At 52.4% G+C, this 26,321-nt stretch overlaps 1 protein-coding gene across 1 annotated transcript in view; it reads left to right on the top strand.

Moving 5' to 3' along the window:
• The first annotated feature begins 5,985 nt into the window (after positions 1 to 5,985).
• LOC144481844 (integrin alpha-5-like) overlaps positions 5,986 to 26,321 on the top strand; it is a 160,048-nt gene continuing 139,712 nt past the window's right edge. The window contains exon 1 of the mRNA XM_078200996.1: positions 5,986 to 6,227. Within this exon, the coding sequence (XP_078057122.1) occupies positions 6,046 to 6,227 (182 nt within the window). The 5' untranslated portion in view covers positions 5,986 to 6,045. The remainder of the gene's footprint in view (positions 6,228 to 26,321) is intronic.

Genomic DNA, 26,321 nt, shown 5'->3' with positions numbered 1-26,321 from the left:
GGGGTGTGGGATATATCAGAGTGTTACAGTGAGGGGGTGCGGGGTATATCAGAGTGTTACAGTGAGGGGTGTGGGGTATATCAGAGTGTGACAGTGAGGGGGTGTGGGGTATATCAGAGTGTTACAGTGAGGGGTGTGGGGTATATCAGAGTGTTACAGTGAGGGGTGTGGGGTATATCAGAGTGTTACAGTGAGGGGTGTGGGGTATATCAGGGTGTTACAGTGAGGGGTGTGGGGTATATCAGAGTGTTACAGTGAGGGGTGTGGGGTCTATCAGTGTTACAGTGAGGGGTGTGGGATATATCAGAGTGTTACAGTGAGGGGTGTGGGGTATATCAGAGTGTTACAGTGAGGGGTGTGGGGTATATCAGAGTGTTACAGTGAGGGTGTGGGATATATCAGAGTGTTACAGTGAGGGGTGTGGGGTATATCAGAGTGTTACAGTGAGGGGTGTGGGATATATCAGTGTTACAGTGAGGGGTGTGGGATATATCAGTGTGTTACAGTGAGGGGTGTGGGGTATATCAGAGTGTTACAGTGAGGGGTGTGGGGTATATCAGAGTGTTACAGTGAGGGGTGTGGGGTATATCAGAGTGTTACAGTGAGGGGTGCGGGGTATATCAGAGTGTTACAGTGAGGGGTGTGGTGTATATCAGAGTGTTACAGTGAGGGGGGTGGGGTATATCACAGTGTTACAGTGAGGGGTGTGGTGTATATCAGGGTGTTACAGTGAGGGGTGTGGGGTATTTCAGAGTGTTACAGTGAGGGGTGTGGGGTATATCAGAGTGTTACAGTGAGGGGTGTGGGGTATATCAGAGTGTTACAGTGAGGGGTGTGGGGTATATCAGAGTGTTACAGTGAGGGGTGTGGGTATATCAGAGTGTTACAGTGAGGGGTGTGGGGTATATCACAGTGTTACAGTGAGGGTGTGGGATATATCAGAGTGTTACAGTGAGGGGTGTGGGGTATATCAGAGTGTTACAGTGAGGGGTGTGGGGTATATCAGAGTGTTACAGTGAGGGGTGTGGGGTATATCAGAGTGTTACAGTGAGGGGTGTGGGGTATATCAGAGTGTTACAGTGAGGGGTGTGGTGTATATAAGAGTGTTACAGTGATGGGTGTGGTGTATATCAGAGTGTTACAGTGAGGGGTGTGGGGTATATCAGAGTGTTCCAGTGAGGGGTGTGGGGTTTATCAGGGTGTTACAGTGAGGGGTGTGGTGTATATCAGAGTGTTACAGTGAGGGGTGTGGGGTATATCAGTGTTACAGTGAGGGGTGTGGGATATATCAGTGTTACAGTGAGGGGGTGTGGTGTATATCAGAGTGTTACAGTGAGTGGTGTGGGGTATATCAGTGTGTTACAGTGAGGGGTGTGGGGTATATCAGTGTGTTACAGTGAGGGGTGTGGGGTATATCAGTGTTACAGTGAGGGGTGTGGGTATATCAGAGTGTTACAGTGAGGGGTGTGGTGTATATCAGAGTGTTACAGTGAGGGGTGTGGTGTATATCAGAGTGTTACAGTGAGGTGTGTGCGGTATATCAGTGTTACAGTGAGGGGTGTGGTGTATATCAGAGTGTTACAGTGAGGGGTGTGGGGTATATCAGAGTGTTACAGTGAGGGTTGTGGGGTATATCAGAGTGTTACAGTGAGGGGTGTGGGGTATATCAGAGTGTTACAGTGAGGGGTGTGGTGTATATCAGAGTGTTACAGTGAGGGGTGTGGGGTATATCAGAGTGTTACAGTGAGGGATGTGGGATATATCAGAGTGTTACAGTGAGGGGTGTGGGGTATATCAGAGTGTTACAGTGAGGGGTGTGGGATATATCAGTGTTACAGTGAGGGGTGTGGGGTATATCAGTGTTACAGTGAGGGGTGTGGTGTATATCAAAGTGTTACAGTGAGGGGTGTGGGATATATCAGAGTGTTACAGTGAGGAGTGTGGGATATATCAGAGTGTTACAGTGAGGGGTGTGGGGTGTATCAGAGTGTTACAGTGAGGGGTGTGGTGTATATCAGAGTGTTACAGTGAGGGGTGTGGGGTATATCAGTGTTACAGTGAGGGGTGTGGTGTATATCAAAGTGTTACAGTGAGGGGTGTGGGGTATATCAGAGAGAGTTACAGTGAGGGGTGTGGTGTATATCAGAGTGTTACAGTGAGGGGTGTGGGGTATATCAGCGTGTTACAGTGAGGGGTGTGGTTTATGTCACTGTTTCACTGTCTGGTGGTTTGACTGTGCCACTATTTGATGGTGATAGATATTATTTGGAGAGTTTAGCATCGAATTGCTTTGCAGCATCTGGGTCTGTCCGAAAACCAGCAGATAAACAGTGTTATGGTTTCCGTGAACAATCTCCGCCCAGTTCCGGGAGGTGGGGGAAGTATTTTGAGCCTGCCTCAGTGTCTCTGCACCTTTTTGTGATAACACGATCAAACCTGTTTCCAAGACTGAACCCATCTCCCACCAGCTGTCCTTACCATTCAAACATTATTTCACAACTTTCCACTTCAATCCCTGTCACAGTGAGGGGTGTGGGGTATATCAGAGTGTTACAGTGAGGGGTGTGGGATATATCAGAGTGTTACAGTGAGGGGTGTGGGGTATATCAGTGTTACAGTGAGGGGGTGTGGGATATATCAGAGTGTTACAGTGAGGGGTGTGGGGTATATCAGTGGTACAGTGAGGGGGTGTGGGGTATATCAGAGTGTTACAGTGAGGGGTGTGGGATATATCAGAGTGTTACAGTGAGGGGTGTGGGGTATATCAGTGTTACAGTGAGGGGGTGTGGGGTATATCAGAGAGTGTTACAGTGAGGTGTGTGGGATATATCAGAGTGTTACAGTGAGGTGTGTGCGGTATATCAGAGTGTTACAGTGAGGTGTGTGCGGTATATCAGAGTGTTACAGTGAGGTGCGTGGGGTATATCAGAGAGTGTTACAGTGAGGGGGTGTGGGGTATATCAGAGAGTGTTACAGTGAGGTGTGTGGGATATATCAGAGTGTTACAGTGAGGTGTGTGCGGTATATCAGAGTGTTACAGTGAGGTGTGTGGGGTATATCAGAGAGTGTTACAGTGAGGGGTGTGGGGTATATCAGAGTGTTACAGTGAGGGGTGTGGGGTATATCAGAGTGTTACAGTGAGGGGTGTGGGGTATATCAGAGTGTTACAGTGAGGTGTGTGGGATATATCAGAGTGTTACAGTGAGGTGTGTGCGGTATATCAGAGTGTTACAGTGAGGGGTGTGGGGTATATCAGAGTGTTACAGTGAGGGTTGTGGGGTATATCAGAGTGTTACAGTGAGGGGTGTGGGGTATATCAGAGTGTTACAGTGAGGGGTGTGGGGTATATCAGTGTTACAGTGAGGGGTGTGGGGTATATCAGAGTGTTACAGTGAGGGTTGTGGGGTATATCAGAGTGTTACAGTGAGGTGTGTGGGATATATGAGAGTATTACAGTGAGGTGCTTGGGGTATATCAGTGTTACAGTGAGGGGTGTGGGGTATATCAGAGTGTTACAGTGAGGAGTGTGGGGTATATCAGAGTGTTACAGTGAGGGGTGTGGAGTGTATTAGTGTTCCAGTGAGGGGTGTGGGGTATATCGGAGTGTTACAGTGAGGGGTGTGGGGTATATCAGTGTTACAGTGTGGGGTGTGGGGTATATCAGAGTGTTACAGTGAGGGGTGTGGGGTATATCAGTGTTACAGTGAGGGGTGTGGGTATATCAGAGTGTTACAGTGAGGGGTGTGGGGTATATCAGAGTGTTACAGTGAGGGGTGTGGGATATATCAGAGTGTTACAGTGAGGTTTGTGGGGTATATCAGAGTGTTACAGTGAGGGGTGTGGGGTATATCAGAGTGTTACAGTGAGGGGTGTGGGCTATATCAGTGTTACAGTGAGGGGTGTGGGGTATATCAGAGTGTTGCAGTGAGGGGTGTGGGATGTATCAGAGTGTTACAGTGAGGGGTATATCAGAGTGTTACAGTGAGGGGTGTAGGGTATATCAGAGTGTTACAGTGAGGGGTGTGGGGCATATCAGAGTGTTACAGTGAGGGGTGTGGGATATATCAGAGTGTTACAGTGAGGGGTGTGGGATATATCAGAGTGTTACAGTGAGGGGTGTGGGATATATCAGAGTGTTACTGTGAGGTGTGTGGTGTATATCAGAGTGTTACAGTGAGGGGTGTGGGGTATATCAGAGTGTTACAGTGAGGGGTGTGGGGTATATCAGAGTGTTACAGTGAGGGGTGTGGGATATATCAGAGTGTTACAGTGAGTGGTGTGGGGTATATCAGAGTGTTACAATGAGGGGTGTGGGATATATCAGAGTTACAGTGAGGGGTTTGGGGTATATCAGAGTGTTACAGTGAGGGGTGTGGGATATATCAGAGTTACAGTGAGGGGTGTGGGATATATCAGAGTGTTACAGTGAGGGGGGTGGGGTATATCAGAGTGTTACAGTGAGGGGTGTGGGGTATATCAGAGTGTTACAGTGAGGGGTGTGGGGTATATCAGAGTGTTACAGTGAGGGGTGTGGGATATATCAGAGTTTTACAGTGAGGGGTGTGGTGTATATCAGAGTGTTACAGTGAGGGGTGTGGGGTATATCAGAGTGTTACAGTGAGGGGTGTGGTGTATATCAGAGTGTTACAGTGAGGGGTGTGGGGTATATCAGAGTTTTACAGTGAGGGGTGTGGTTTATATCAGAGTGTTACAGTGAGGGGTGTGGTGTATATCAGAGTGTTACAGTGAGGGGTGTGGTGTATATCAGAGTGTTACAGTGAGGGGTGTGGTGTATATCAGAGTTTTACAGTGAGGGGTGTGGTGTATATCAGAGTGTTACAGTGAGGGGTGTGGTGTATATCAGAGTGTTACAGTGAGGGGTGTGGGGTATATCAGAGTGTTACAATGCGGAGCTTTTTATTCATTTGTGGGACATGGGCGTCGCTGGCTGTCCAGCATTTATTGCCCATCCCTAGTTGCCCTTCGAGGGCAGTTGAGAGTCAACCACATTGCTGTGGCTCTGGAGTCACATGTAGGCCAGACCAGGTAAGGACGGCAGATTTCCTTCCCTAAAGCGGCACGGTAGCACAGTGGTTAGCACTGCTGCTTCACAGCTCCAGGGTCCTGGGTTCGATTCCCGGCTTGGGTCACTGTCTGTGTGGAGTTTGCACATTCTCCTCGTGTCTGCGTGGGTTTCCTCCGGGTGCTCCGGTTTCCTCCCACAGTCCAAAGATGTGCGGGTTAGGTTGATTGGCCAGGTTAAAAATTGCCCCTTCGAGTCCTGTGATGCGTAGGTTAGTGGGATTAGCGGGTAAATATGTGGAGGTAGGGCCTGGGTGGGATTGTGGTCGGTGCAGACTCGATGGGCCGAATGGCCTCCTTCTGCACTGTAGGGTTTCTATGATTTCTATGATTCTAAAGGACATTAGTGAACCAGATGGGTTTTTCCGACAATGGTTTCATGGTCATCAGTAAATTCGGTAGATATTGCTTGATAAACTGTCCCTGACCCGGGATAAACTGTTAATGAGATGTGCATGATGTTCATTCCTGACGCTCTGACCCCTGCTGGTGTGTGTGTGTGAGGCTGCCTGTGAGTCTGGACTTGTACCTCTGTGCTGTTCCTATGAATTCCACACACACACACATGTCTATTATCACACACTCACATTCTGCCTTCACTCATTGTGGATGGACTTCTGCCTCTGGCCTGCAAGTGGGTACACATCTGGTGGGCAACGTTTGACCAGGGACTTTGTGGATATAAGTTGGGAACTTTTCCAGGACAAGGCATTGGTGGTGGGGGGGGGGGATTCTGTCTCTCTCTGTCGTAAAGTTGTGCCAATCTAAAAATAATCCCTCCTCTTCCCAAATGACCTCATGCGGGAACACCCTTACCCAGATGAAGTATCAGAGGCTCACTGCTTGTTCTTGAGTGTGCTTAGGACTGGTGATGAATTAGCAGTGAGTGCTCTGGAAGCCAGGAGGAGACAGACAGACAGACATACATACATACAGAGAGAGAGAGAGTAAGTAGCAGCAGCCATGAGCCCTCCGGCTGGAATCACGAAAAGTTTGAGCAACATCTTTTGCTGTTCTCTCCTCGCTGTGTTGTTCTCTCACTCATGGGGATTTAACCTGGATTCCCTCAACCCTGCCGTTTACAGCGGACCTCAGAACAGCTATTTCGGCTTCTCGGTGGAGTTTTATATGCCTGATCCTGGAACGTGAGTGACTCGATTTTGCCTTTGTATTTCATTTAGGTTTTTTTTTAACGTGGGTAATTTCTAAGATGAACTTCTGAAAAGTTTGGCAACTGGGTCTAACTTTTAGCTGCAGGAAAAGGTCATTTGTCCACATCTGATTTGTTAAGAGGAATGAAAAGCAAGAATTGGGAGCTATGGGAGTGGCATAGGCGATTTTATTTTGTGAACGTTATTTATTTTGAAGATTTATCGGTTGGCCAAGAGCTGGACGTAAAAACGGGGCACACCAGGTCTGTATCACCCAGGGTGTGAGGGGTCCATTAGACTGGAACTTACCAGGGTAGGTTTCTCTCTCTCTCACTGTGTTGGATCTCTAACCGAGCTCTGCTATGTTTTCCGATCAAGGACATGAGTTGGAAGAGCGGGCCCGGGACCCCTACCTGGGCAGTGGGGACTTTTGGATTGTCCCAGGGACAAGCTTCTTCCCTCTTTCCTGGAGACGATGATCCGTTCTCTTTCCCCCCCCCCAAAACTGAAATGTACAGGGAACCCCCCCCCCCCTACTGAAATGTACAGGGAACCCCCCCCCCCCTACTGAAATGTACAGGGAACCCCCCCCCCCTACTGAAATGTACAGGGAACCCCCCCCCCCCCTACTGAAATGTACAGGGAACCCCCACCCCCTACTGAAATGTACAGGGAACCCCCCCTTACTGAAATGTACAGGGGACCCCCGCTTACTGAAATGTACAGGGGACCCCCCCTTACTGAAATGTACAGGACCCCCCCCCCCCTTACTGAAATGTACAGGGAACCCCCCCCCCCTTTACTGAAATGTACAGGGAACGCCCCCCCTTACTGAAATGTACAGGGAACCCCCCCCCCCCCCTTACTGAAATGTACAGGGGACCCCCCCCTTACTGAAATGTACAGGGGACCCCCCCTTACTGAAATGTACAGGGACCCCCCCCTTACTGAAATGTACAGGGAACCCCCCCCTTACTGAAATGTACAGGGGACCCCCCCCCCTACTGAAATGTACAGGGGACCCCCCCCCTACTGAAATGTACAGGGAACCCCCCCCCCCCTACTGAATGTACAGGGGAACCCCCCCCCCCCCCTACTGAAATGTACAGGGAACCCCCCCCCCCCCCCTACTGAAATGTACAGGGAACCCCCCCCCCCTACTGAAATGTACAGGGACCCCCCCCCCTACTGAAATGTACAGGGGACCCCCCCCTTACTGAAATGTACAGGGGAACCCCCCCCTTACTGAAATGTACAGGGAACCCCCACCCCCTACTGAAATGTACAGGGAACCCCCCCCCCCTACTGAAATGTACAGGGGACCCCCCCCTTACTGAAATGTACAGGGACCCCCCCCTTACTGAAATGTACAGGGGACCCCCCCCCTTACTGAAATTGTACAGGGGGAACCCCCCCCCTTACTGAAATGTACAGGACCCCCCCCCTTACTGAAATGTTGTACAGGACCCCCCCCCTTACTGAAATGTACAGGGGACCCCCCCCCTTACTGAAATGTACAGGGGACCCCCCCCTTACTGAAATGTACAGGGGACCCCCCCCTACTGAAATGTACAGGGAACCCCCCCCCCCTACTGAAATGTACAGGGAACCCCCCCCCCCCCTACTGAAATGTACAGGGAACCCCCCCCCCCCCTACTGAAATGTACAGGGACCCCCCCCCTTACTGAAATGTACAGGGGACCCCCCCCTTACTGAAATGTACAGGGGACCCCCCCCCTTACTGAAATGTACAGGGAACCCCCCCCCTACTGAAATGTACAGGGAACCCCCCCCCCCCCTACTGAAATGTACAGGGAACCCCCCCCCCCCCCTACTGAAATGTACAGGGAACCCCCCCCCCCCCTTACTGAAATGTACAGGACCCCCCCCCCCCCCCTTACTGAAATGTACAGGACCCCCCCCCCCTTACTGAAATGTACAGGGACCCCCCCCCCCCTTACTGAAATGTACAGGGAACCCCCCCCCTACTGAAATGTACAGGGACCCCTCCCCTTACTGAAATATACAGGGGACCCCCCCCCTTACTGAAATGTACAGGGGACCCCCCCCCTTACTGAAATGTACAGGGAACCCCCCCCTTACTGAAATGTACAGGACCCCCCCCCCTACTGAAATGTACAGGACCCCCCTACTGAAATGTACAGGGACCCCCCCCCTTACTGAAATATACAGGGGACCCCCCCCCTTACTGAAATATACAGGGGACCCCCCCCCTTACTGAAATGTACAGGGGACCCCCCCCTTACTGAAATGTACAGGGAACCCCCCCCTTACTGAAATGTACAGGACCCCCCCCCCCTACTGAAATGTACAGGGAACCCCCCCCCTACTGAAATGTACAGGGGACCCCCCCCCCTTACTGAAATGTACAGGGAACCCCCCCCCTACTGAAATGTACAGGGACCCCCCCCCTTACTGAAATGTACAGGGGACCCCCCCCTTACTGAAATGTACAGGGAACCCCCCCCTTACTGAAATGTACAGGACCCCCCCCCCCACCCTACTGAAATGTACAGGGAACCCCCCCCCCCTACTGAAATGTACAGGGACCCCCCCCCTTACTGAAATGTACAGGGGACCCCCCCCTTACTGAAATGTACAGGGGACCCCCCCCTTACTGAAATGTGCAGGGGACCCCCCCCTTACTGAAATGTACAGGGAACCCCCCCCTACTGAAATGTACAGGACCCCCCCCCTTACTGAAATGTACAGGGGACCCCCCCCCCCCCCCCTACTGAAATGTACAGGACCCCCCCCTTACTGAAATGTACAGGGGACTCCCCCCTTACTGAAATGTACAGGACCCCCCCCCCTACTGAAATGTACAGGGGACTCCCCCCCCCCCCCCCCCCCCTTACTGAAATGTACGGGACCCCCCCCTACTGAAATGTACAGGGGACCCCCCCCCCCTTACTGAAATGTACGGGACCCCCCCCTACTGAAATGTACAGGGGACCCCCCCCTTACTGAAATGTACAGGGGGCCCCCCTCCCCGCCCGTCCCCGTCAGTTAAACTCTGGCTGTGTGTGATGCATTGTACCCCTGTCGCTGCCGACACTTGGCCCCCCTGTTTGGTTTTATTTAAAAGCTCTCCATTCAGTTGTGAGTGGTTTGCCAACCCTCAGTTCCTGTGGGTGCTGTGCCCACTCCAGTACGGCTGTGAGCTAGGCCAGCCCACTCTCTGCCTTCCTGCAGACCCAGCACATCAAACAGCCCCCGAGGCAGCTTATTGAAACCCTTCCTCCTTTTCCCGCTCGCCCGGAACGAATGTCCACTGAATGCCAGGTGACTGCCAGGAGGAATACCAGTCTCTCTGGAGGAAACAGGAATGGAGGGGGAGGGGTTGCAGCAGGATGGTGAGGGCAGGATTGTTGTTGAATGCCCCTCTGAGGTGGCAGGGGTGCCCGGACATTCTGCGAAGGGTCTATCTCCGGCTGGTGCCAAAGCAGGAGCCTGGCAGTATGGGCAAAGGCTTGAGTGGGCATGTAAGACCACAAGACATAGGAGCAGAATTAGGCCACTCGGCCCATCGAGTCTGCTCCGCCATTCAATCATGGCTGATATTTTTCTCATCCCCATTCTCCTGCCTTTTCCCCATAACCTCTGATCCCCTTATTAATCAAGAACCTATCTATCTCTGTCTTAAAGAACCCTGTGACCATGTTTGACTGTTCAGTGCATTTTGCGAGATCGAACCAGGGCAGGACTTACTCAGTTAATGGTAGGGCATTGGGGAGAGTTACAGAACAGAGAGATCTGAGGGGCACAGGTTCATAGCTCCTTGAAAGTGGAGTCACAGGTGGACAGAGTGGTGAAGAAGGCATTCGGCATGCCAGGTTTCATTGGTCAGAACATTGAATACAGGAGTTGAGACGTCTTGTTGAAGTTGTACAAGACATTGGTAAGGCCACACTTGGAATACTGTGTGCAATTCTGGTCACCCTATTATAGAGAGGATATTATTAAACTAGAAAGAGTGCAGAAAAGATTTACTAGGATGCTACCGGAACCTGATGGTTTGAGTTATAAGGAGAGGCTGGATAAACTGGAACTTTTTTCTCTGGAGCGAGTGTGGGTCTAACCGAGGGATAGGGAGACTGGATAAGTAACTGGCTATCTCATAGAAGACAGAGGGTGGTGGTGGTGGATGGAAAATTTTCGGACTGGAGACCAGTTACCAGCGGTGTACCACAGGGATCAACACTGGGTCCTCTGCTATTTGTGATTTTTATCAGTGACTTGGAGGAGGGGGCTGAAGGGTGGATCAGTAAATTTGCTGATGACACCAAGATTGGTGGAGTAGTGGATGAGGTGGAGGGCTGTTGTAGGCTGCAAAGAGATATAGATAGGATGCAGAGCTGGGCCGAAAAATGGCAGATAGAGTTTAACCTAAGTGCGAGGTGATTCATTTTGGGAGGACAAATTTAAATGTGGATTACAGGGTCAACGGCAGGGTTCTGAGGAATGGGGAGGAACAGAGAGATCTTGGGGTTCATATCCACAGATCTCTGAAGGTTGCCACTCAAGTGGATAGAGCCGTGAAGAAGGCCTATAGTGTGTTAGCGTTTATTAACAGGGGGTTTGAGTTTAAGAGCCGTGGGGTTATGCTGCAACTGTACAGGACCTTGGTGAGACCACATTTGGAATATTGTGTGCAGTTCTGGTCACCTCACTATAAGAAGGATGTGGAAGCGCTGGAAAGAGTGCAGAGGAGATTTACCAGGATGCTGCCTGGTTTGGAGGGTAGGTCTTATGAGGAAAGGTTGAGGGAGCTAGGATTTTTCTCTTTAGAGCGGAGGAGGATGAGAGGCGACTTAATAGAGGTTTATAAGATGATGAGGGGGATAGATAGAGTGGACGTTCAGAGACTATTTCCTCGGGTGGATGTAGCTGTTACTAGGGGGCATAACTAAGGTTCATGGTGGGAGATATAGGAGGGATGTACAAGGTAGGGTCTTTACTCAGAGAGTGGTTGGGGTGTGGAATGGACTGCCTGCTGCGATAGTGGAGTTGGACACTTTAGGAACTTTCAAGCGGTTATTGGATAGGCACATGGAGCACACCAGGATGATAGGGAGTGGGATAGCTTGATCTTGGTTTTGGACAAAGCTCGGCACAACATCGAGGGCCGCAGGGCCTATAATGTGCTGTACTGTTCTATGTTCTATCGGAGGCTGAGGGGTGATCTTATCGAGGTCTATAAAATAATGAGGGGCACAGATCAGCTCGATAGTCAATATCTTTTCCCAAAGGTAGAGGAGTCTAAAACTAGAGGGCATAGGTTTAAGGGGAGAGATACAAAAGTGTCCAGAGAGGCAATTGTTTTCACACAGAGGGTGGTGAGTGTCTGGAACAAGCTGCCAGAGGTAGTAGTAGAGGCGGGTACAATTTTATCTTTTAAAAAGTGTTTAGACAGTCACATGGGTATAGAGGGATATGGGCCAAATGCGGACAATTGGGACTAGCTTAATGGTAAAAAGTGGGCAGCATGGACAAGTTGGGCCAAAGGGCCTGTTTCCATGCTGTAAACCTCTGACTCTACGGGCAGGATTTTACGGCCTTGCTCGGGGGAGACCAGAAATTCCCGCCCGAGGTGAATGGAGATTTCCTCCCCTGCTCTGATTCCGTTGCGGGCAGAGTGGGAGAGTTCCGACCTATGCTCTACAACAGGAATGAGCAGGACAGCAATAGTGAGTAAAGAGGGTTTCCCCCTCTGGATGTTTTCTCTGAGAGTGCTGAGGCTGTGGAACTCTCTCCTTGCGGAGCGGGCTGGGTCACTGAGGGTATTCCCGACCTCGGAGTGAGACGGACAGCTGGGAGCCGAGACCATGATCCTCTGAATGGCGGGTCAGCTTGAGGGGCCGAATGGCCTGACTCCTGCTCTGAATTAGTACCTAACTTTGAACTGAGCTTAAAGCTTATTTATTTATTATTGTCACAAGTAGGTTTACATTAACACTGCAATGAAGTTGCTGTGAAAATCTCCCAGTCGCCACACTCCTGTTCGGGTACACTGAGGGTCATTTTAGCATGGCCAATCCACCCTAACCAGCACGTCTTTCAGACTGTGGGAGGAAACTGGAGCACCCGGAGGAAACCCACGCAGACACGGGGAGAATGTGCAAACTCCACACAGACAGTGACCCGAGCCGGGAATCGAACCCGGGTCCCTGGCGCTGTGAGGCAGCAGTGCTAACCCACTGTGCCTCCCCACTTCTCCGCTTATGGGTAGGGAGTGACTGTGTGTGTGAGATGGAGGGGGAGAGACGGTGAGGGGCTGGAGGAGGGGGAGACAAAGTGGGAGGGGAGAGACGGGGAAGGAAGGGTAGACGGGGTTGGGGGAGGGAAGAGGCGAGATAGTGAGCGGCTGGACGAGAGGGCGGAGGGGGAGATGAGATGGGGGGGGGGGGGGGGAGAGACGAGGAGGTGAGGGAGATGGACGGAGAGAGAGAGGGAGAGAGCCAGGTGGTGACATGATTGTTACAAATGTGCTCAGCCAGATGCTGAGATTACCTCCGCTGCTTACACTTGATCCCCAGGGCCTGTCAAACATGTGTGTGACTGGCCTGACGTCATGTTGTAGGATTTCCAGCCGCTCAGCAATGTCAGACACAGCACAGGGCCTGGCTTCCTCCTCACAGCTGTGTGCAAGCTCTGGTTCTGGGGGCAGAACGGTACAGCCCATACTCTGCCCGCTCCCAGCAGCAGCGGAATGCTGCTGGCAGCCAGGTGGGAGGATGGCATCCGGAGCCCTGGGCATCCCCATGTGCAGCCCCCCCCCCCGCCACCCCCCCCGCCCCAGCCCCGGGCACCACCCAGCCCCTGGGCACCGTCAATCCAGCGAGCCGGGTTGCAGCCAGGCAGCACTCAGCAGGGTGGAGCTGCGATTGCATCTGACTCTCTCAGCCCTGTTCTTGGAAAGCTGGCAATGTATGAATCCAAGGGGGCAGGCACACTGAGACATGCAAATGAGCCTTGGAGCAAAGGGATGTGCCAGAGCCAACTGCACATCTTCAAAAATACAAGCCTCTGCTTTTGGACCCAGCCTTGCGCATCTGCTTTCACTTCCACACGCGTCACTGAGGCTTCACGTCGCAAATTGGAAACCCCCTGTCCCATATAACAGTACTGGTGGGGACGGGTCTGTCACTGTTTAACACTGGGGTACAGTACTGGTGGGGACGGGTCTGTCACTGTTTAACACTGGGGTACAGTACTGGTGGGGATGGGTCTGTCACTGTATAACACTGTGGTACAGTACTGGTGGGGATGGGTCTGTCACTGTATAACACTGGGGTACAGTACTGGTGGGGACGGGTCTGTCACTGTATAACACTGGGGTACAGTACTGGTGGGGATGGGTCTGTCACTGTATAACACTGGGGTACAGTACTGGTGGGGGCGGGTCTGTCACTGTATAACACTGGGGTACAGTACTGGTGGGGGCGGGTCTGTCACTGTATAACACTGGGGTACAGTACTGGTGGGGATGGGTCTGTCACTGTATAACACTGGGGTACAGTACTGGTGGGGACGGGTCTGTCACTGTATAACACTGGGGCACAGTACTGGTGGGGACGGGTCTGTCACTGTATAACACTGGGGTACAGTACTGGTGGGGACGGGTCTGTCACTGTATAACACTGGGGTACAGTACTGGTGGGGACAGGTCTGTCACTGTATAACACTGGGGTACAGTACTGGTGGGGACGGGTCTGTCACTGTATAACACTGGGGTACAGTACTGGTGGGGACGGGTCTGTCACTGTATAACACTGGGGTACAGTACTGGTGGGGACGGGTCTGTCGCTGTATAACACTGGGGTACAGTACTGGTGGGGACGGGTCTGTCGCTGTATAACACTGGGGCACAGTACTGGTGGGGACGGGTCTGTCGCTGTATAACACTGGGGTACAGTACTGGTGGGGACGGGTCTGTCACTGTATAACACTGGAGTACAGTACTGGTGGGGACGGGTCTGTCACTGTATAACACTGGGGTACAGTACTGGTGGGGACGGGTCTGTCACTGTATAACACTGGGGTACAGTACTGGTGGGGACAGGTCTGTCACTGTATAACACTGGGGTACAGTACTGGTGGGGACGGGTCTGTCACTGTATAACACTGGGGTACAGTACTGGTGGGGACAGGTCTGTCACTGTATAACACTGGGGTACAGTACTGGTGGGGACGGGTCTGTCACTGTATAACACTGGGGTACAGTACTGGTGGGGACGGGTCTGTCACTGTATAACACTGGGGTACAGTACTGGTGGGGACGGGTCTGTCACTGTATAACACTGGGGTACAGTACTGGTGGGGACGGGTCTGTCACTGTATAACACTGGGGTACAGTACTGGTGGGGACGGGTCTGTCGCTGTATAACACTGGGGCACAGTACTGGTGGGGACGGGTCTGTCGCTGTATAACACTGGGGTACAGTACTGGTGGGGACGGGTCTGTCACTGTATAACACTGGGGTACAGTACTGGTGGGGACGGGTCTGTCTCTGTATAACACTGGGGTACAGTACTGGTGGGGACGGGTCTGTCACTGTATAACACTGGGGCACAGTACTGGTGGGGACGGGTCTGTCACTGTATAACACTGGGGTACAGTACTGGTGGGGACGGGTCTGTCACTGTATAACACTGGGGCACAGTACTGGTGGGGACGGGTCTGTCGCTGTATAACACTGGGGTACAGTACTGGTGGGGACGGGTCTGTCACTGTATAACACTGGGGTACAGTACTGGTGGGGACGGGTCTGTCTCTGTATAACACTGGGGTACAGTACTGGTGGGGACGGGTCTGTCACTGTATAACACTGGGGCACAGTACTGGTGGGGACGGGTCTGTCACTGTATAACACTGGGGTACAGTACTGGTGGGGACGGGTCTGTCACTGTATAACACTGGGGTACAGTACTGGTGGGGACGGGTCTGTCACTGTATAACACTGGGGTACAGTACTGGTGGGGACGGGTCTGTCACTGTATAACACTGGGATACAGTACTGGTGGGGACGGGTCTGTCACTGTATAACACTGGGGTACAGTACTGGTGGGGACGGGTCTGTCACTGTATATCACTGGGGTACAGTACTGGTGGGGACGGGTCTGTCGCTGTATAATACTGGGGTACAGTACTGGTGGGGATGGGTCTGTCACTGTGTAACTGGGGTACAGTACTGGTGGGGACGGGTCTGTCGCTATATAACACTGTGGTCCAGTACTGGTGGGGACGGGTCTGTCACTGTATAACACTGGGGTACAGTACTGGTGGGGACGGGTCTGTCGCTGTATAACACTGGGGTACAGTACTGGTGGGGATGGGTCTGTCACTGTATAACACTGGGGTACAGTACTGGTGGGGACGGGTCTGTCACTGTATAACACTGGGGTACAGTACTGGTGTGGACGGGTCTGTCACTGTATAACACTGGGGTGCAGTACTGGTGGGGACGGGTCTGTCGCTGTATAACACTGGGGTACAGTACTGGAGGGGACGGGTCTGTCGCTGTGTAATACTGGGGTACAGTAGTGGTGGGGACGGGTCGGTCGCTGTGTAACACTGGGGTACAGTACTTTTGGGGACGGTTCGGGACGGGTTGGTCGCTGTGTAACACTGGGGTACAGTACTGGTGGGGACGGGTCTGTCACTGTATAACACTGGGGTACAGTACTAGTGGGGATGGGTCTGTCGCTGTATAACACTGGGGTACAGTACTGGTGGGGACGGGTCTGTCACTGTATATCACTGGGGTACAGTACTGGTGGGGACGGGTCTGTCACTGTATATCACTGGGGTACAGTACTGGTGGGGACGGGTCTGTCGCTGTATAACACTGGGGTACAGTACTGGTGGGGATGGGTCTGTCGCTGTATAACACCGGGGTACAGTACTGGTGGGGACGGGTCTGTCACTGTATAACACTGGGGTACAGTACTGGTGGGGACGGGTCTGTCGCTGTATAACACTGGGGTACAGTACTGGTGGGGACGGGTCTGTCTCTGTATAACACTGGGGTACAGTACTGGTGGGGATGGGTCTGTCACTGTATAACACTGGGGTACAGTACTGGTGGGGACGGGTCTGTCACTGTATAACACTGGGGTACAGTACTGGTGGGGACAGGTCTGTCAATGTATAACACTGGGGTACAGTACTGGTGGTGATGGGTCTGTCACTGTATAACACTGGGGTACAGTACTGGTGGGGACGGGTCTGTCACTGTATAACACTGGGGTACAGTACTGGTGGGGACGGGTCTGTCACTGTATAACACTGGGGTACAGTACTGGTGGGGACAGGTCTGTCACTGTATAACACTGGGGTACAGTACTGGTGGTGATGGGTCTGTCACTGTATAACACTGGGGTACAGTACTGGTGGGGACGGGTCTGTCGCTGTCTAACACGGGTACAGTACTGGTGGGGACGGGTCTGTCACTGTATAACACTGGGGTACAGTACTGGTGGGGACAGGTCTCTCACTGTATATCACTGGGGTACAGTACTGGTGGGGACGGGTCTGTCGCTGTATAACACTGGGGTACAGTACTGGTGGGGACGGGTCTGTCACTGTATAACACTGGGGTACAGTACTGGTGGGGACGGGTCTGTCACTGTATATCACTGGGGTACAGTACTGGTGGGGACGGGTCTGTCACTGTGTAACACTGGGGTACAGTACTGGTGGGGACGGGTCTGTCACTGTATAACATTGGGGTACAGTACTGGTGGGGACGGGTCTGTCACTGTATAACACTGGGGTACAGTACTGGTGGGGACGGGTCTGTCACTGTATAACACTGGGGTACAGTACTGGTGGGGACGGGTCTGTCACTGTATAACACTGGGGTACAGTACTGGTGGGGACGGGTCTGTCACTGTATATCACTGGGGTACAGTACTGGTGGGGATGGGTCTGTCACTGTATAACACTGGGGTACAGTACTGGTGGGGACGGGTCTGTCACTGCATAACACTGGGGTGCAGTACTGGTGGGGACGGGTCTGTCACTGTATATCACTGGGGTACAGTACTGGTGGGGATGGGTCTGTCACTGTATAACACTGGGGTACAGTACTGGTGGGGACAGGTCTGTCTCTGTATAACACTGGGGTACAGTACTGGTGGGGACGGGTCTGTCACTGCATAACACTGGGGTGCAGTACTGGTGTGGACGGGTCTGTCACTGTATAACAGTGGGGTACAGTACTGGTGGTGATGGGTCTGTCACTGTATAACACTGGGGTACAGTACTGGTGGGGACGGGTCTGTCGCTGTCTAACACGGGTACAGTACTGGTGGGGACGGGTCTGTCACTGTATAACACTGGGGTACAGTACTGGTGGGGACGGGTCTCTCACTGTATATCACTGGGGTACAGTACTGGTGGGGACGGGTCTGTCGCTGTATAACACTGGGGTACAGTACTGGTGGGGACGGGTCTGTCACTGTATAACACTGGGGTACAGTACTGGTGGGGACGGGTCTGTTACTGTATATCACTGGGGTACAGTACTGGTGGGGACGGGTCTGTCACTGTATAACACTGGGGTACAGTACTGGTGGGGACGGGTCTGTCACTGTATATCACTGGGGTACAGTACTGGTGGGGATGGGTCTGTCACTGTATAACACTGGGGTACAGTACTGGTGGGGACAGGTCTGTCACTGTATAACACTGGGGTACAGTACTGGTGGGGACGGGTCTGTCGCTGCACAACACTGGGGTACAGTACTGGTGGGGACGGGTCTGTCACTGTATAACACTGGGGGACAGTACTTTTGGGGACGGGTCTGTCACTGTATAACACTGGGGTACAGTACTGGTGGGGTCAGGTCTGTCACTGTATAACACTGGGGTACAGTACTGGTGGGGATGGGTCTGTCACTGTATAACACTGGGGTACAGTACTGGTGGGGTCAGGTCTGTCACTGTATAACACTGGGGTACAGTACTGGTGGGGACGGGTCTGTCGCTGTATAACACTGGGGTACAGTACTGGTGGGGATGGGTCTGTCACTGTATAACACTGGGGAACAGTACTTTTGGGGACGGGTCTGTCACTGTATAACACTGGGATACAGGACTGGTTGGGACGGGTCTGTCACTGTATAACAGTGGGGTACAGTACTGGTGGGGACGGGTCTGTCTCTGTATAGCACTGGGGTACAGTACTGGTGGGGATGGGTCTGTCACTGTATAACACTGGGGTACAGTACTGGTGGGGATGGGTCTGTCACTGTATAACAGTGGGGTACAGTACAGGTGGGGACGGGTCTGTCACTGTATAACACTGGGGTACAGTACTGGTGGGGATGGGTCTGTCACTATAACACTGGGGTACAGTACTGGTGGGGATGGGTCTGTCACTGTATAACACTGGGGTACAGTACTGGTGGGGACGGGTCTGTCACTATAACACTGGGGTACAGTACTGGTGGGGATGGATCTGTCACTGTGTAACACTGGGGTACAGTACTGGTGGGGACGGGTCTGTCACTGCATAACACTGGGGTGCAGTACTGGTGTGGACGGGTCTGTCACTGTATAACAGTGGGGTACAGTACTGGTGGGGACGGGTCTGTCACTGTATAACAGTGGGGTACAGGACTGGTGGGGACGGGTCTGTCACTGTATAACAGTGGGATACAGTACTGGTGGGGACGGGTCTGTCGCTGTATAACAGTGGGGTACAGTGCGACTGGATCTCTGATCCCTCTGCGACTGGATCCTGAGCTTCCTAACTCACAGACCATAATCAGTAAGGATCGGCAACAACACCACCTCCACGATCATCCTCAACATCGGTGCCCCACAAGGCTGTGTTCTCAGCCCCCTACTATACTCCTTGTACACCTCTGACTGTGCGGCCAAATTCCCCTCCAACTCGATTTTCAAGTTTGCTGACGACACGACCGTACTGGGTCGGATCTCAGACAATGACGAGACAGAGTACAGGAATGAGGTAGAGAATCTGGTGAGCTGGCGCGGCAACAATAATCTCTCCCTCAATGTCAACAAAACGAAGGAGATTGTCATCGACTTCAGGAAGCGTAAAGGAGAACATGCCCCTGTCTACATCAACAGGGACGAAGTCGAAAGGGTCGAGTGCCTCAATTTTTCAGGTGTCCAGATCACCAACAACCTGTCCTGGTCCCTCCATGCTGACGCCAGAGTTAAGAAACTGGGGAAAGCCTCTACCTTCTCAGAAGACTAAGGAAATTTGGCATGTCAGCTCTGACTCTCACCAACTTTTACAGATGCTGCCATAGAAAGCATCCTTTCTGGTTGTATCACAGCTTGGTCTGGCCCCTGCTCTGCCCAAGACCACAAGGAACTACAAAAGATGGTGAATGTCGCCCAATCCATCACGGAAACCAGCCTCCCATCCATTGACTCTGTCTACACTTGCCGCTGCCTCGGGAAAAGCAGCCAGCATAACTAAGGACCCCACACACCCCGGACATTCTCTCTTCCACCTTCTTCCGTCGGGAAAAAGATACAAAAATCTGAGGACACGTACCAACCGACTCCAGAACAGCTTCTTCCCTGCTGCCGTCAGACTTTTGAATAGACCTACCTCACATAAATTCACATTTCTCACAACGCAACTGATGACTGTAACACTACATTCTGCACTCTGTCGTTTCCTTCTCGGTGAACGGTATGCTTTGTCTGAATACCGCACAAGAAACAATACTTTTCAATGCATGATAATACACGTGACAATAAATCAAATCAATTCAATACTGTGGGGATGGGTCTGTCACTGTATTACACTGGGGTACAGGACTGGTGGGGACGGGTCTGTCGCTGTATAACACTGGGGTACAGGACTGGTGGGGACGGGTCTGTCACTGTATAACACTGGGGTACAGGACTGGTGGGGACGGGTCTGTCACTGTGTAACACTGGGGTACAGTACTGGTGGGGACGGGTCTGTCACTGTACAACACTGGGGTACAGCACTGGTGGGGACGGGTCTGTCACTGTATTACACTGGGGTACAGGACTGGTGGGGACGGGTCTGTCGCTGTATAACACTGGGGCACAGTACTGGCGGGGACGGGTCTGTCACTGTATTACACTGGGGTACAGGACTGGTGGGGACGGGTCTGTCACTGTATTACACTGGGGTACAGTACTGGTGGGGACGGGTCTGTCACTGTGTAACACTGGGGTACAGTACTGGTGGGGACAGGTCTGTCACTGTATATCACTGGGGTACAGTACTGGTGGGGATGGGTCTGTCACTGTATTACACTGGGGTACAGGACTGGTGGGGACGGGCCTGTCACTGTATTACACTGGGGTACAGTACTGGTGGGGACGGGTCTGTCACTGTGTAACACTGGGGTACAGTACTGGTGGGGACAGGTCTGTCACTGTATATCACTGGGGTACAGTACTGGTGGGGATGGGTCTGTCGCTGTATAACACGGGGGTACCGTGCTGGTGGGGACGGGTCTGTCTCTGTATAACACTGGGGTACAGTACTGGTGGGGATGGGTCTGTCGCTGTATAACACTGGGTTACAGTACTGGTGGGGACAGGTCTGTCACTGTATAACACTGGGGTACAGTACTGGTGGGGACGGGTCTGTCGATGTATAACACTGGGGTACAGTACTGGTGGGGACGGGTCTGTCACTGTATAACACTGGGGTACTGTACTGGTGGGGACAGGTCTGTCACTGTATAACACTGGGGTACAGTACTGGTGGGGACGGGTCTGTCACTGTATAACACTGGGGTACAGTACTGGTGGGGACGGGTCTGTCGATGTATAACACTGGGGTACAGTACTGGTGGGGACAGGTCTGTCACTGTATAACACTGGGGTACAGTACTGGTGGGGACGGGTCTGTCACTGTATAACACTGGGGTACAGGACTGGTGGGGACGGGTCTGTCACTGTATAACAGTGGGGTACAGTACTGGTGGGGACGGGTCTGTCTCTGTATAACACTGGGGTACAGTACTGGTGGGGATGGGTCTGTCACTGTATAACAGTGGGGTACAGTACAGGTGGGGACGGGTCTGTCACTGTATAACACTGGGGTACAGTACTGGTGGGGATGGGTCTGTCACTATAACACTGGGGTACAGTACTGGTGGGGATGGGTCTGTCACTGTATAACACTGGGGTACAGTACTGGTGGGGACGGGTCTGTCACTATAACACTGGGGTACAGTACTGGTGGGGATGGATCTGTCACTGTGTAACACTGGGGTACAGTACTGGTGGGGACGGGTCTGTCACTGCATAACACTGGGGTGCAGTACTGGTGTGGACGGGTCTGTCACTGTATAACAGTGGGGTACAGTACTGGTGGGGACGGGTCTGTCACTGTATAACAGTGGGGTACAGGACTGGTGGGGACGGGTCTGTCACTGTATAACAGTGGGATACAGTACTGGTGGGGACGGGTCTGTCGCTGTATAACAGTGGGGTACAGTGCGACTGGATCTCTGATCCCTCTGCGACTGGATCCTGAGCTTCCTAACTCACAGACCATAATCAGTAAGGATCGGCAACAACACCACCTCCACGATCATCCTCAACATCGGTGCCCCACAAGGCTGTGTTCTCAGCCCCCTACTATACTCCTTATACACCTCTGACTGTGCGGCCAAATTCCCCTCCAACTCGATTTTCAAGTTTGCTGACGACACGACCGTACTGGGTCGGATCTCAGACAATGACGAGACAGAGTACAGGAATGAGGTAGAGAATCTGGTGAGCTGGCGCGGCAACAATAATCTCTCCCTCAATGTCAACAAAACGAAGGAGATTGTCATCGACTTCAGGAAGCGTAAAGGAGAACATGCCCCTGTCTACATCAACAGGGACGAAGTCGAAAGGGTCGAGTGCCTCAATTTTTCAGGTGTCCAGATCACCAACAACCTGTCCTGGTCCCTCCATGCTGACGCCAGAGTTAAGAAACTGGGGAAAGCCTCTACCTTCTCAGAAGACTAAGGAAATTTGGCATGTCAGCTCTGACTCTCACCAACTTTTACAGATGCTGCCATAGAAAGCATCCTTTCTGGTTGTATCACAGCTTGGTCTGGCCCCTGCTCTGCCCAAGACCACAAGGAACTACAAAAGATGGTGAATGTCGCCCAATCCATCACGGAAACCAGCCTCCCATCCATTGACTCTGTCTACACTTGCCGCTGCCTCGGGAAAAGCAGCCAGCATAACTAAGGACCCCACACACCCCGGACATTCTCTCTTCCACCTTCTTCCGTCGGGAAAAAGATACAAAAATCTGAGGACACGTACCAACCGACTCCAGAACAGCTTCTTCCCTGCTGCCGTCAGACTTTTGAATAGACCTACCTCACATAAATTCACATTTCTCACAACGCAACTGATGACTGTAACACTACATTCTGCACTCTGTCGTTTCCTTCTCGGTGAACGGTATGCTTTGTCTGAATACCGCACAAGAAACAATACTTTTCAATGCATGATAATACACGTGACAATAAATCAAATCAATTCAATACTGTGGGGACGGGTCTGTCACTGTATTACACTGGGGTACAGGACTGGTGGGGACGGGTCTGTCGCTGTATAACACTGGGGTACAGGACTGGTGGGGACGGGTCTGTCACTGTATAACACTGGGGTACAGGACTGGTGGGGACGGGTCTGTCACTGTGTAACACTGGGGTACAGTACTGGTGGGGACGGGTCTGTCACTGTACAACACTGGGGTACAGTACTGGTGGGGACGGGTCTGTCACTGTATTACACTGGGGTACAGGACTGGTGGGGACGGGTCTGTCGCTGTATAACACTGGGGCACAGTACTGGCGGGGACGGGTCTGTCACTGTATTACACTGGGGTACAGGACTGGTGGGGACGGGTCTGTCACTGTATTACACTGGGGTACAGTACTGGTGGGGACGGGTCTGTCACTGTGTAACACTGGGGTACAGTACTGGTGGGGACAGGTCTGTCACTGTATATCACTGGGGTACAGTACTGGTGGGGATGGGTCTGTCGCTGTATAACACGGGGGTACCGTGCTGGTGGGGACGGGTCGGTCTCTGTATAACACTGGGGTACAGTACTGGTGGGGATGGGTCTGTCGCTGTATAACACTGGGTTACAGTACTGGTGGGGACAGGTCTGTCACTGTATAACACTGGGGTACAGTACTGGTGGGGACGGGTCTGTCGATGTATAACACTGGGGTACTGTACTGGTGGGGACAGGTCTGTCACTGTATAACACTGGGGTACAGTACTGGTGGGGACGGGTCTGTCACTGTATAACACTGGGGTACAGTACTGGTGGGGACGGGTCTGTCGATGTATAACACTGGGGTACAGTACTGGTGGGGACAGGTCTGTCACTGTATAACACTGGGGTACAGTACTGGTGGGGACGGGTCTGTCACTGTATAACACTGGGGTACAGTACTGGTGGGGACGGGTCTGTCACTGTATAACACTGGGGTACAGTACTGGTGGGGACGGGTCTGTCACTGTATATCACTGGGGTACAGTACTGGTGGGGACGGGTCTGTCACTGTATAACACTGGGGTACAGTACTGGTGGGGATGGGGCTGTCACTGTATATCACTGGGGTACAGTACTGGTGGGGATGGGTCTGTCACTGTATAACACTGGGGTACAGTACTGGTGGGGACGGGTCTGTCACTGTATATCACTGGGGTACAGTACTGGTGGGGATGGGTCTGTCACTGTATAACACTGGGGTACAGTACTGGTGGGGACAGGTCTGTCTCTGTATAACACTGGGGTACAGTACTGGTGGGGTCAGGTCTGTCACTGTATAACACTGGGGTACAGTACTGGTGGGGACGGGTCTGTCGCTGCACAACACTGGGGTACAGTACTGGTGGGGACGGGTCTGTCGCTGTATAACACTGGGGAACAGTACTTTTGGGGACGGGTCTGTCACTGTATAACACTGGGATACAGGACTGGTTGGGACGGGTCTGTCACTGTATAACAGTGGGGTACAGTACTGGTGGGGACGGGTCTGTCTCTGTATAACACTGGGGTACAGTACTGGTGGGGATGGGTCTGTCACTGTATAACAGTGGGGTACAGTACAGGTGGGGACGGGTCTGTCACTGTATAACACTGGGGTACAGTACTGGTGGGGATGGGTCTGTCACTATAACACTGGGGTACAGTACTGGTGGGGATGGGTCTGTCACTGTATAACACTGGGGTACAGTACTGGTGGGGACGGGTCTGTCACTATAACACTGGGGTACAGTACTGGTGGGGATGGATCTGTCACTGTGTAACACTGGGGTACAGTACTGGTGGGGACGGGTCTGTCACTGCATAACACTGGGGTGCAGTACTGGTGTGGACGGGTCTGTCACTGTATAACAGTGGGGTACAGTACTGGTGGGGACGGGTCTGTCACTGTATAACAGTGGGGTACAGGACTGGTGGGGACGGGTCTGTCACTGTATAACAGTGGGATACAGTACTGGTGGGGACGGGTCTGTCGCTGTATAACAGTGGGGTACAGTGCGACTGGATCTCTGATCCCTCTGCGACTGGATCCTGAGCTTCCTAACTCACAGACCATAATCAGTAAGGATCGGCAACAACACCACCTCCACGATCATCCTCAACATCGGTGCCCCACAAGGCTGTGTTCTCAGCCCCCTACTATACTCCTTATACACCTCTGACTGTGCGGCCAAATTCCCCTCCAACTCGATTTTCAAGTTTGCTGACGACACGACCGTACTGGGTCGGATCTCAAACAATGACGAGACAGAGTACAGGAATGAGATAGAGAATCTGGTGAACTGGTGCGGCAACAATAATCTCTCCTTCAATGTCAACAAAACGAAGGAGATTGTCATCGACTTCAGGAAGCGTAAAGGAGAACATGCCCCTGTCTACATCAACAGGGACGAAGGAGAAAGGGTCGAGTGTCTCAATTTTTCAGGTGTCCAGATCACCAACAACCTGTCCTGGTCCCTCCATGCTGACGCCAGAGTTAAGAAACTGGGGAAAGCCTCTACTTTCTCAGAAGACTAAGGAAATTTGGCATGTCAGCTCTGACTCTCACCAACTTTTACAGATGCTGCCATAGAAAGCATCCTTTCTGGTTGTATCACAGCTTGGTCTGGCCCCTGCTCTGCCCAAGACCACAAGGAACTACAAAAGATCGTGAATGTCGCCCAATCCATCACGGAAACCAGCCTCCCATCCATTGACTCTGTCTACACTTGCCGCTGCCTCGGGAAAAGCAGCCAGCATAACTAAGGACCCCACACACCCCGGACATTCTCTCTTCCACCTTCTTCCGTCGGGAAAAAGATACAAAAATCTGAGGTCACGTACCAACCGACTCCAGAACAGCTTCTTCCCTGCTGCTGTCAGACTTTTGAATAGACCGACCTCACATAAATTCACATTTCTCACAACGCAACTGATGACTGTAACACTACATTCTGCACTCTGTCGTTTCCTTCTCGGTGAACGGTATGCTTTGTCTGAATACCGCACAAGAAACAATACTTTTCAATGCATGATAATACACGTGACAATAAATCAAATCAATTCAATACTGTGGGGATGGGTCTGTCACTGTATTACACTGGGGTACAGGACTGGTGGGGACGGGTCTGTCGCTGTATAACACTGGGGCACAGTACTGGTGGGGACGGGTCTGTCACTGTATTACACTGGGGTACAGGACTGGTGGGGACGGGTCTGTCACTGTGTAACACTGGGGTACAGTACTGGTGGGGACGGGTCTGTCACTGTACAACACTGGGGTACAGTACTGGTGGGGACGGGTCTGTCACTGTATTACACTGGGGTACAGGACTGGTGGGGACGGGTCTGTCGCTGTATAACACTGGGGCACAGTACTGGCGGGGACGGGTCTGTCACTGTATTACACTGGGGTACAGGACTGGTGGGGACGGGTCTGTCACTGTATTACACTGGGGTACAGTACTGGTGGGGACGGGTCTGTCACTGTGTAACACTGGGGTACAGTACTGGTGGGGACAGGTCTGTCACTGTATAT

Source organism: Mustelus asterias, chromosome X (assembly GCF_964213995.1).
Source record: "Mustelus asterias chromosome X, sMusAst1.hap1.1, whole genome shotgun sequence".
NCBI classification, from domain to species: domain Eukaryota; kingdom Metazoa; phylum Chordata; class Chondrichthyes; order Carcharhiniformes; family Triakidae; genus Mustelus; species Mustelus asterias.
The sequence above is the reverse complement of the archived record's forward strand: the minus strand, read 5'-3'. Positions and strand labels throughout refer to the sequence as shown.